The 13066-nt window shown below is 42.5% G+C and overlaps 1 protein-coding gene across 3 annotated transcripts in view; it reads left to right on the top strand.

Annotated features, from left to right (window-relative positions):
* Nucleotides 1-13066, top strand: part of LOC127585322 (leucine-rich repeat-containing protein 49) — a 90166-nt gene that overhangs the window by 70058 nt on the left and 7042 nt on the right. For all 3 annotated transcript variants that reach the window (XM_052042695.1, XM_052042694.1, XM_052042696.1), the window contains 3 exons: nucleotides 676-913; nucleotides 2675-2860; nucleotides 5343-5452. In XM_052042695.1, coding sequence (XP_051898655.1) covers nucleotides 676-913; nucleotides 2675-2860; nucleotides 5343-5452 — 534 coding nt within the window. The remainder of the gene's footprint in view (nucleotides 1-675; nucleotides 914-2674; nucleotides 2861-5342; nucleotides 5453-13066) is intronic.

The following is a 13066-nucleotide window of genomic DNA, read 5'->3' as shown; positions in this document are numbered from 1 at the left end:
ACACTCAGCTGTTTACTGAATAAAGGATGCAATGTATCAAATTGGCTGAAGACTGCCTCAGGAAAAAGCAGAGAAAGTCGTTCACAAGCCATTTCTGGCTAGAAATTGCTTCACATTTGCCTCTTGCATTCAGGTACTGGACTCCACTACTATTGAGGATGGGGAAATCACTGCCACTTACCAAGATTCTAGTTAGTTTATGCACTGGTAACAAGGTGTGGACATTGAACAAAAGGGTAAAGATAGTCAAACAGAACTGTTCTGGCTGCTTGCCTGTTAGATTCATTCGAAAGCTAAGGCTTTGGTGTAACCCTAGAAGAGCTTCCGTAGCATTGATGTGATGATAAAATATCACTTTTTAAAGAGTGCTCTGAACAACGGTGCTAATTGGAAAATTTAGCAGGAAGTTGTTCTGGATTCCCACTGAAAAGGAGGAAACTGTTTCCAGTCTGTCAGAGAGTAGGATGGGATATTCCTTCCTTTGAAAAGTAATGCTGTTTGAAATCACCTCTCTGAACAGGGAACAGTTAAGTAATAAGCATCAGTAATGATGCAAAAATTTTAGATCCCAAAGTCTCAATGAAATATTATAAGCTGCCTTTCCACACTTCAGAGAAAAAAGTGATTGATAAAAGTTAAAATAATAATGAAATTGAAGCTGTGTATTTTATGTAGGTCGCCTGAAGGGATGCTGATCTCTGGAGTGCAAGGACTATCGATTGCAGAATCTCACCTGGCCGAGCTGGAAAGAGATACGCTGCACTTGTATGGGTTTGGTGCTCTGGAATCCCTGGAACGCAGCTGGGGTGTTCAGACTGCTGCCGCTGTCACAACAGTCTCTTTCATGTTTATTGACTTCGATGAGATTATTCCCATGTTACCACGTTTAAGGATTAAATTCCCAAATATTTTGGTAAGAATTTTTGGGTGCTAAGGAATTGAGAGAGGGCAGGGTGTCAAATTGAAAGGAGATGTAATGATAAGAGAGGGTCTGTGGGTGATACAGAGAAAGAGTGGAAATGATGGGCTTTGGGCAAGAGCAACAACCAAAGTGTCCCAATGATTGGACACTGGGGTTACATAGGCCTGCTTATGGAGAAATTACAAGGATGTAGGTATTGTCCTGGTAAACAGGGAATAAAGAGGAGACAATAGGAAGAATTTTGAAGTTAAAGTAATATTGGGAACAGATAATGGAAGGAGCACCTTCCATTAAAAATGGAGCACTAACAAACGTGTCTGATTCGGAAACATCTGTGGATGACAGGTGATTCTAGAAGCTATTTGACCACTCTGTTTGTGATCACTCTGTGTTAAGATCACTCTTACAGCAGTTCATCACTTAGTTGTGGTCACTTAACAGAGGCTGACTGACTGTGAATTCAGTGTGCACCATGAAGTGCTCAACCCATTTAACACCTAGAAGTCCTAGGCCTTGCTCTAGTAGGTAGTGAGACATTTTGTGGATGTGTTGTGCAGTGTTACTTGTTATTGTACATAACCCATATTGCTCCAGAATTTGGAGGAGAACCGAGCAGCAGAAAGTTGCAGTGTTTATATATCCCCACTGAGCAATAAGACAAAATCAAAAATTTAAAGCTCCATCCTTATTTACCAGATTGGTAGTGGGGAAGGGTTAATGAATGAGACTAGCATAAGGAGAATATGTGTACTTTGTAGTGATGATCAGTTCCTGCAACGTACTCAGTAATTCCTTCTCGATTTTGTCTTCCAAACGCTAATCTATGGTGGAGTTTGAATTCACATTCTATAGTTTGTTACGCAATCCTGTGGGGGTTTTAAAGTAACTTTTAGTTGTCTAACTATTTCTCTCAGGTTTCTGTTAATGCTGCTGTCAAATGAACCGCAATTAGCTCTCTCTAGGGGAGAAGATAAGAATTGTGATAGAAATTGCCTGCCGCAATGGTAGTTTATACTGACAGATCCAGGGAGCATCTGAATGCAGTGTAATAAGATGGTCTCTTGGAAGATGGTCTCAGTGAGAGTAGATCAGAATTAAACTGAGTTTTGAATATGGACCCACAACAGGATAGTTTTTTTTTGGTTCAATTTGTCCCCTTGAAAAGACTCGGCTCTCTCTGTGGATGGGCACTGGAGTTCTCTGTGCCCATAGACATCCTGTTATAAAACACCAACCTGTGGATTCTGATAGTATGAAATAATAATCAAAAGCTGCTGGGCGCACTCAGCAGATCAGACAGAATCTGAAGGTTTGCTTCAGGTCAGGTGACCCATAGTCAGAACTAGTAATTTTGCAGAGTACTGAGCTGAAACATCAACCTTTCTTCCTCCACTGATCTTCCCTCACCTGCTGATTGTTTTCAGAAAGTTTATTTGTACTCCACTACAAGTCATCTTGAACAAATAGAGTATTCAGTCATTCATGATGATCGATGGCTACGATACATGTCAATCAACATCTGAAATAATACATCAAAACAATAGTTTTTCTTGAAAAAATTGTCCGTTATTGATTGTGTTTTTTCCTCCTAAATGTGATAACAATCATTTAGTTATTGGTGCAGATTTTTGTTTCTTTATTATCGATTCTACATTGTTAGCTTTTATCATTAGTGACCCTAATGAAAAAATTGAGCCGAGAGGTTTTCACTTCAGTTTGCATCCAATACACTTCTTTGTCATTTCTTTGCAGCACTTCAAGTTCCAAGATACAAATCTTCACAAACTGCAGCAGTTTAATGCACTGGCACTGGGTCGCCGATTGGACCAACTCACTGTCAGTCCTCAGGGGAACCCAGTGGTGAACTTCAGTCTCTGGAAGTATTATGTCCTCTTCAGGCTCAATCATTTTGGTCTTCAAAAAATAAATGGTGTAGAGGTAAGCAAGTCAGCCTTTGGAACAATACAGAAAGCGCTAGGATACTTGCCTTCATTAGCTTGGGCATAGAGCATAAGAGCAGGGAGGTCTTGATACAACTTAATAAAACATTGGTTATGCCACTGGAATATTGTGTGTAGTTCTGATCGCCACGCAATAGGAAGGACATGATTGCACTGGAGAGGGGAGATTCATTAGGATGTTGACCAGTTGGAACATTTCAGGTATGAGGCTTGTTTTCCTCGAAGCAGAAGATCTAAAATTATGAGAGGCAAAGCTGGGGGTAGGTAGGATTGAGTATGGAGCCACAATTTATATCTGTTCCATTATGGCTGGAAAAGATTCAGCCAATTGTGATACCCAACATAACTCAATGAACAGTACTTCATCTTTTACCTATGCCACTTGATATTAAATTTTACAATTTCAAGTAATCTTTTTTTCCTGTCTCTCCATGGAAGTGGCAATTTCCTCTTTCTTTCTTTTTTGTCTCTAACTTGTTTTTTAAAGTAATGGTTGCCTTTATAACTTTGGTCTGCAACCTTTCACAGAGATCTCTCCTTTTCCCTCCACCTTCCTCCTCTTTTTTTATATAGAACTTGATTTCTTTCTCACTTTTCCAGTTTTGTTGAAGTGTTCTTAACCTGAATCTTTGACTCTTTGTCTCCTCACTAAAACATAAACATAAAACAGTACAGCACGGGACAGGCCATTTGGCCCATTATGTTGTGCCGATCTTGATGCCAATTTATACTAAATGTCCTCCTCGTGTATCATCCATATCCCTCCATTGATAGGTATCTAATTAGTCAAGGTATCAAGGGATATGGAGATAAGGCCGGAAATTGGGTCTAGATGGGAGAATAGTTTAGCTCATGGAGCAGACTGCATGGGCTGAATGGTCTACTTCTGTTCCTTTGTCTTGTGATCTTGTGTTCCATTCCCTTCATATTCATGAGTCTATATAAAAGCCTCTTAAACTCTACCAAACTGCCTGCTTCCAATACTACCCATGGTAACCCATTCTAGGCACCTACCACTCAGTAAAAAAAAACTTGCCCCTCACGTCACTGATACTGCTTGACCTTCTGACTGCCGCCAGCATTTTCTGTTTTTTTGTTTTAGATTTCCACCTTTGGTATTTTTTCTCTTTAATTCCTTCACAGTTTATAGTTTATTGTAGCCTCTTTGTGTTCTTGTTACAGCTGACCTTTCCACCAGGCTTTTGTATCAGCAGCGGTTAGGTATTGTTCAGACTCGTTGATATAGATTGTGAATAACTGAGATCCAAGCACTGATCCTTGTAGTACATGAATGGTCACAGGATGCCAACCCATAAAATGCTAATTCACATTCTCTCCCTCCTGTTTATTGACTAACCCACACAAATATAATACTCCAATCCCATGAGCCAGAATATTGTGTAACGACCTCGTGTATCACACCACACTGAAAATGCCTTTATGACAAATTCACTGCTTCCCCTTATGTTAATAACAGTTCCATTTACATAAATTTCATTATGGATAACTAGACATCCAGTGTCTTAGCTTTTATTGTTTTTGATGTTATTTTCTCCTTAGAGTAGATATCTCTTGTGTTTTGGGTGGACAAAGTTTCTTTCTTGTGAACCAAGCTTATAGTCTGACTCCCGAACTCCAACCAGATAAACTTAACTTGTTTACCATCCTTCTGTTTTTGAGTTATATTGGACTCTTCATTTAGCACTTTGATGTTCAACGGTGCATACATATATTGGGTTACTAATGGAGAATAGAATCAAAATCAGGTTTATTATCACTGACATATGACGTGAAATGTGTTGTTTTGCGGCAGCAGTACAGTGCGAGACATAAAATTACTATAAGTTACAAAAATAAATAAATAGTGCAAAAGAGGAATAATGAGGTGGTGTTCATGGCTTCTGGACCGTTCAGAAATCTGATGGCAGAGGGGAAGAAGCTGTTCCTGAAGCATTGAGTTTGGGTCTTCAGGCTCCTGTACCTCCACCCCAATGGTAGTGCCGTGAAGAGAGCATGTCCCAGACGGTGAGGGTCCTTAATGATGGATGCCACCACCTTGAGGCTTCAAGATGTCCTCACTGGCAAGAGGGCTGTGCCGGTGATGGAGCTGTCTGAGTCTACAACCTCCCACACTAGAGCGTTCCATTTCTTTCTGTTGAAGTAACCGGAATCGAATCTCAGAAGGGGAGCTGGCACTCTCATGCCTCTATCACACTAGTGACCAACGACAAAGTAATACAACAGAGTACTTCATCCATTTATGGATGTTGCTCATCACTTGTTTGGATACAAGGTTGACTGAAATGTGTACAACTGTTTGCCCCTGTGTTAATTTCTTCCCATGAGATTCACTGGAGCCTTCAGTGGTATCTTGTTCTGTTGTGATGTGAAAGTATTTGTTGTCAAAGGCTTAAAATCCTCAGGTTAAAGCACAATACTTGTTTTATAATTTGTAACAGGTAACTCCCATGGACGTAGTAATGGGTGAACGACTCTTTGGGATATTAGCACGTGTGGCTGCTTCACATCTCCCCCAACCTCGACTACTTTCATTACTTGGAGAAATCAAGTAAGAATTCAATTTAATGATGGTTCATTTAAACAATGGGTTCCTATACCATAGACATGTTTACTTATATTTGTAGAAATATTCAAGAATACATTACAAGTAATCTATGTGTACGAAAGTGTGAGTTCAAATCTCACTTCTGAGAAGCACCAAATCCAGTCTGTTAACCTTATTCATTATTTAGGGGCACTATGTTTTTGGTGTTGTCCTTTGAATGGGCTGAGGACCACTCTGCCCTGCCTGGTAGGTATAAAACAAAACATGGAACCATTTGAAAAAAAACACATGAACTTTCTTGTCTTCTGTTGAATATTTATTTGGTGTTTATCTCATTGGTGTTTGTGGGAGCTTCCTATGCACATTAGGTGTTGCATTCCCTGCATAACAACATTGGCTGCCATCCAAAACTTCTTTGGCCTTGGCCCTTTGGAATGTTCTGAGTATTTGAAAGATGTGGTTCTTCCTCATCGCTGATCTGTGGATGATTGCTACTAATACTTGGGTCTGTTTGCGTGTTCCATTAGTTTGGTGATTTAGCATAGCTGAAAGGGAAAAATAGACTGAGGAGGCTTGCTGTTGAATCCTGATCCATTAAAAACCTCCTTAGTGTATGATATCACCGGTACCAAAATGTTGGTCACTGGGAGCTGGACACTTCCATGTTCCACACTGTGTCTCTGACTGCCTGTAACTCACCTCACTGATGAATATCAGTGTTGAATTGCTTGGTTGCTGCAGGTAAATGGAGTTAAGGTCCACCTGATGTTTCTACTTTGTTGCTGAGACTATTTTTGTGTCTAATTTCTTGTGATGCTGTGGTTTTTTTTCTTTTTCCACCTTAGTATTTGTCATTGTCATTTGTCATTGGAGACGATGGCAGTTTTCACGTGGATCCCTTTATTCTTTGAAGAGATTGGAAATTATCTGCAGTTGCTTTTGTTAACCCTGCATGTACAATAATACAGTAACAGCAGTATGTTGCACTCTATTTCCAAGTTTGGTTCCATTGATATCGTTGGAACTGGGTTTGGGGTGTATTTTGCACAACAACTGCTTTATATGTGTGGTTAGTAAAAACAACTGAGGATAAATTGCTTTGCCCAGGAGCAGCAACATGGGAAGGCCAGGGTGATAGGGCCTGGAGGCATCCAGTCGTCAGAGGCTTAGACAACATGCATTTCTCTTAAAGCTGTACAGGTCATCCTGGACATGGAAGCCAACTCTACCTGAGGAATTGAGTGCTTATCTCAATAGAAGACACAGCACTACTTAGAGTCTGTCATTGGCTAGTTCCAAACCATCTCAACCATAAATTGGCTTTCCACTGAAGCATTGTTTGCATGAGCAGCTCAATTCACAACCTTTCCTGTGGAGCTAACAGAAGAGAATAATCATATTTGTATCAGAGGCCAACATTTTCGGAGGTCTAAGGTATAATGGAATATTTTGCATTTAAGGCATTTCAAATTTCTTAACAAGATAAGATTCTGCTTTTCCACAGTGCACCTGACATATGGTGAAATTTATCTGATAATGAATTGGGCTTCTTACAATTGAAAGAGCTGGCATAGTTCTTTTTTATTTTAAGACAATCTGCTGTGGTCCCTGATGGTTGATCAGAGATGAGCTTAATCCAATAGTTTTACTTTGTTTCTTGTTAATTTAGCTAGTATGTTATTTGTTGTAATTTATAGTTCTCTTAGAACTACTAATTAATGTTCTTGAAAGTGAAGAGGCAAGGAGGATTAGCAGATGATACAGGTGCAGACTTTCTATTATTTGTCACCAATGTTACAGCAATTTGGTTTGCATTGTTCAGTTCCTTTAAAAACAACTGGTCAGGTTCTGGTTCACCGTCGTCCAAATGCAAAATATCACGGATCCTAAAAATCTGAAATGAAATAAGAAAATGCTAGAAATCCTTCGCAGGCCATGCAACATTTGTGTGGAGAGAATTAGTATTTCAGGTCAATGATGTTTCATCAGAACAATTCTCATTCACCTTGTGAGCAGCTTGTGACTATGAGCACGAGGAAACAAAGTTTCCTGCACATATGCTGCTGGACAACGTGTTTAATGGATGCACAGAGGGCTCCATTACTCCAACCAATATTGTGATAACTTTTGTGAATTGCTATAACACTGGTCCAGTAGCAGTTCAACTTCCCAATTATTATTATTCAACCTGTTTCTTTTATTTACCCCATCAAGACTGTAGTGAGGCCCAACATAAACTCGAAGAACAACATCTTATTTTCCATCTAAACACCTTGCAACACTATCGAATGAACATTGACTTTTCTAACTTTAAGTAAACAGCTGTCTCATTGTTTCCCATTATCCTGCTTAGGTCCCTTCTCACCCATTTCTTTAAAATGCCTCACTAACAGTCAGTCCTCGTGCTCCTTATCATCTTATCTGTCAGAACCTCACAGCAATTGTTGTGCAACATGGGAGGCTCATCCAGAAGATTAAGACGCATGGGCTCCACGGTGAATTGGCCATTTGGATTCAGAACTGGCTTGCCCGTAGAAGAAAGAAGGTAGTGGTCGATGGGACTTATTCTAGCTGGAGGCCTGTGACTAGTGGTGTTCCTCAGGGATCCGTACTGGGACCTCTGCTGTTTGTGACGTATATAAATGACTTGGATGAAAATGTAGATGGGTGGGTTAGTAAGTTTGCAGATGATACGAAGGTTGGTGGCGTTGTGGATAGCGTAGAAGACTGGCAAAGGATACAGCGGGATGTAGATCAGTTGCAAATATGGGCAGAGAAATGGCAGATGGAGTTCAGCCTGGCGAAATGTAAAGTGTTGCACTGTGGGAGATCAAATGTAAAGAGACAGTACACTGTTAATGGCAAGACCCTTAACAGTGTTGATGAGCAGAGGGATCTTGGGGTCCAAGTTCATAGCTCCCTTATGGTGGCTACACAGGTTGACTGGGTGGTAAAGAAGGCGTATGGTATGCTTGCCTTCATTAGTTGAAGCACTGAGTTCAAGAGTCGGGAAATTATGTTGCAGCTTTATAAAACTTTAGTTAGGCTGCATCTGGAGTATTGCATTCTGTCTTGGTTGCCCCATTGTAGGAAGGATGTCGGGGCTTTGGAGAGAGTGCAGAAGAGGTTTACCAGGATGCTGCCTGGATTAGAGGGCATGTGCTATGAGGATAGGTTGGACAAATTTGGGTTGTTCTCTCAGAGTGGCAGAGGCTGAGGGGAGATCTGGTAGAGGTTTATAAGATTATGAGAGGCATAGATAGAATAAGTAGCCAGTATCTTTTCTCCAGGGTTGAAATGTCTGATACCAGTCAGCGTGCATTTAAGGTGATAGGGTGTAAGTTCAAAGGAGATGTGCGGGGCAAGTTTTTTTTTACACGAGAGTGGTGGGTGCCTGGAGTGCACTGCCTGGGGTGGTGGTGGAGGTGAATACAATAGGGGCATTCAAGAAGCTCTTAGATGGGCACATGAATGTGAGGGAAATGGTAGGATATGGACATTGTGCAGGCAGAAGGGATTAGTTTAGTTGGGAATTTTATTACTAATGCAGTTGGTTCAGCACAACTATTCCTGTGCCCAGCAGGTTAGATTACTAATCATCTGTATTCACCAAAGAGAAAGACATCATAGTTGGAGATTTCAGTTGGAATTGTGAAACTGTGCAGCGTGTTAAAATGCAAAAAAGAGGAGGTATTAGATGTCTAAGCAGGCATTAAGGAAGATAAATCTCCAGGGCCTGATGAGTTATATCCCAGGTTGCTATAGGAGGCTGCTGTATTCTAACCTATCTCCAAACAGTCTTATATCTTGCAGCTGACCGCTCCCCCCCCAGCTCTGTTTTTAAACTGTAACCCCTTCACTCTTCCCAGTTCTGAGGAAGGGTCACTGCCCCAAAACACTAACTGGTTTCTCTTTCCCCAGATGCCATGGCTGGCTGAGTACTTCCAGTATTTCTATATTTGTTTTGGACTCCAGCATCTGCAGTTTTATTATTTTTTCTAAAACTAATCTTTATATTCTCATAATAAACATGTAAGTCCCAAAGCTGAATGCACTGGAAGACGTTGCACACAAGGTCAGCTGATTTGAGCAATGAAAAAAAGGAGCAGCATGTTGGAAAATGCAGGTGAACCAGAGGAATAACAAAGAGCAGGATAAAGGACTGGAGTAGGAGAGGGAAAGCAGAAAGGGGGAACAAGAAGAAAATTCCACTCTTCATTGCTTTGTGTGTCCAAATACATTATTCTGCTGACATTCCAGTACAATTCAGCGGTTTCCTTGGCTGGATGCCACGTTCACTGGCCCATGAGTCCCCCCATGCCTTTTCCAGTCTTGATGAAGGGTCTCGGCCCAAAACATCGACTGTTTCCTTCCATGGATGCTGCCTGACCTGCTGAGTTCCTCCAGCACTTTCTGTGTATTGCTCCAGAGTCCAGCATCTGCAGAATTTCTTGTGTCACCAAATACAGTGTTTTGGCTGTGAAGTTCTTTGAAACATCCTGGGGGCATTAAAACCACCTTATAAGTCGTTCTTTTATCTAATATTGCATTAATGCTTACCCTAGTCCATGTTCAAAATTTGATTTGTTTTCATCTTTTTGTATGTCCTGATATATTCTTTAGATGCTGTTTCAGATCCAAGTCTCCCATTCCCCTTTTTCGAGCCATTCTCAGCTCTTTTACTCCTGCTGTGTTCCCTTCCCCCATCCCATCTCCCAAGTGCTACTTTTGTTTGTCTGTACTCCCCAGCACGCCTACTGAACCATTAGCATTCTTATTTTTCCAGTGGTTACTCAAGTTCAATCAAATCCAACAAAACCTTGTGCGATCTTGCTGTCTAATTCTGCCCTGAGCTGAACGTCAGTGTCCACATAAATCCACTCAGGGTTCCACCAACCTCAGAGCCTTGAAAAGTCGTAGATGGAAGAACAGAATGTCACAGGAGGGGGAAGAGTAGCTGCTCTTAATATCAGTACTTGTCTGAGTAAATCACCGAGGAATCTTAGCAAAACTGAGGTCAGTGCTGGAGAACTTGAAATCCCCAACTACCATAACCCTATTATTTTTATGACTCTCTGTGGTTTGTCTACAAATCTGCTCCTCTAACTCCTGCTGAATGTTAAGAGGCCTGTAGTATACCCCCAACAAAGTGATTGATTGTTCCCTTTTTTTGTTCCTATGCTCTATTCATATGGCAACATTTGAAAAGCCGCCTAGGATATCCTCTCATTACTGCAGTAATGGTCTCCTTAATCAATATTATAAACCCCCCCTCTCTCTCTCTCCCCCCCTCTCTCCCCCCCTCTCTCCCCCCCTCTCTCACCCCCTCTCTCACCCCCTCTCTCACCCCCTCTCTCTCCCCACCCTCTCTCCCCACCCTCTCTCCCCACCCTCTCTCCCCACCCTCTCTCCCCACCCTCCCCCCCTCTCTCCCCACCCTCCCCCCCTCTCTCCCCCCCTCTCTCCCCCCCTCTCTCCCCCCCTCTCTCCCCCCTCTCTCCCCCCTCTCTCCCCCCCTCTCTCCCCCCCCTCTCTCCCCCCCTCTCTCCCCCCCTCTCTCCCCCCCTCTCTCCCCCCCTCTCTCTCCCCCCTCTCTCCCCCCTCCCCCCTCTCTCCCCCCCCTCTCTCCCCCCCTCTCTCCCCCCCTCTCTCTCCCCCTCTCTCTCCCCCTCTCTCTCCCCCCACTCTGCCCCTCTCTCTCCCCCCCTCTCTCTCCCCCCCTCTCTCTCCCCCCCTCTCTCTCCCCCCCTCTCTCTCCCCCCCTCTCTCTCCCCCCCTCCCCCCACCCTCTCTCTCCACCCTCTCTCCCCCACCCCCTCTCTCCACCCCCCCCCCCCTTTTCTTTTACATCCCTCCCTGTCAGGCCAGGAATGTTGAGTTGCCAGCCCCACCCTTCTTTCAATTGTGCCTCCATGTTGACAATATCACTCTCCCATCTGCTGATCAATGCGTTAACTTCATCTGCCTGAGTAGTCAGACTCCTTGCATTAACTTAGATATATTTTTTTCTTTCATTCCTCCCATGAGCCCGATCACACCCATATCTACTCTGATTGCTAAACTGACTTATTCCTTCTATATGTGCCTGGTCCTTTCCTGTCCCACTTACCTGCCAAATTAGTTTAAATGCTCCTTAACATCACCAACAATCCTCCCATAAAGGTGTTGTTTAGTGCAACCTCTCCAGCTTCTTCAAATCCTACCTTCCCCTGAAACAGTCCAAGTGATCCAGAAAACTAAAGCCCTCCCTCCTACATCATTCCTTTAGCCACGCATTCATCTGACCTATCCTCCTATTTCTATATTCAGTAGCACCAAAAGTAATCCAGAGATAACAACTTTCAAGGCTCTGCTCTTTAATCTGCCATCAAGGACCCTAACTTAATGTGCAGGACCTCATCCCCCTTTTTAGTTATGTTGTTCATACCAATATACTCTGGCTGCTTACCTTTCCCCTTTAGCACGCCTTGGAACTGTTCTGTGACAACCTTAACTTCTCTGCCAGTGAAATGAGTCTTTCCCCTGAGTCTCCAAAAAAACAACCTCAACCTAGCCAATCCCTTCTCGTAGCTAAAGCTCACTAATCCTGACAATATCCTTGTATATCTCCCCTATTTCCTCTCTAGTGCTATCACACCATTCTGGAGATGACTGGAATGGGACACAGCCGTTCTCTTTTGTGCTGTGCCTCGTCAAGTAAATGCATTTGTCCTCTCTGCCACCCAAATTATCTCTCTACCTGTCCTGCTATCTTCAGGAATCTATGGGTGTGTATTCCAAGGTTCTTCTATTTCTTTACATTTCTCAGTAGTTACAGCGGGAGCATCCTCATTGCTGCCCTGGGAGTCTTGCTGACTGACTATCACCATTCACTGAGCTTCCAATAACTGAACAAGCCTGAAGACCAATATGGCCTCATGGGTTGCCCTATGGGCCTGTATTGGGGCTGGCACTGACTCTTGTATCTGCCAACACTGAGTCCCTCTCCATCGTTAAACAACAGTTACATCCAAAGTTGTGCACTGAAAATGAATATTCAGTTTATTGTTTGGAAGATGCATACAAATGGACAAACAGCAATAGGCCACAAATATCTGGGATGAAATTACGATTGAGAGTATGGCTGTGCTGTCTTTGTAAAGTCAGGCTTCCTTGTCAAGGCAGCAGAAAAGTTGGTTGGCAAGTTGTGAGGAAGACACAAAGAGCCTGAAAAGGGATATAGATAAGTGAGTGGACAAGAAGATGTTAGATGGAATATAACGTGGGGAATTGTGAGGTTAACCATTTTACAAGGAAGAATGATGAATCAAATTATAACTTGAACGGAGTAGACTCTAACATGTAGCAGGATAAAGGGATTAAGGATCCTGGTACATGAAACACAAAAAGATGGCATGCAGATGAGGAAATAATTCAAAGGCTAATGGAAATTTGGCCTGCATTGCAACAGTAAGCAGCACAAAAGTAGAGAAGACTTGATGCAACTTTACAGGCAGTGATGAGAGCTGAATTCTAAAAACTTATCACAAGAGGCTGATCTATTTTAGTAGCCCAACATCACTCATCATTCACCATTCCATCTGGGGTAATCCAGATCATTGTTGAGAAAGTGACTGA

The sequence above is a fragment of the Pristis pectinata genome, chromosome 32 (assembly GCF_009764475.1).
Source record: "Pristis pectinata isolate sPriPec2 chromosome 32, sPriPec2.1.pri, whole genome shotgun sequence".
NCBI lineage: Eukaryota > Metazoa > Chordata > Chondrichthyes > Rhinopristiformes > Pristidae > Pristis > Pristis pectinata.
The sequence above is the reverse complement of the archived record's forward strand: the minus strand, read 5'-3'. Positions and strand labels throughout refer to the sequence as shown.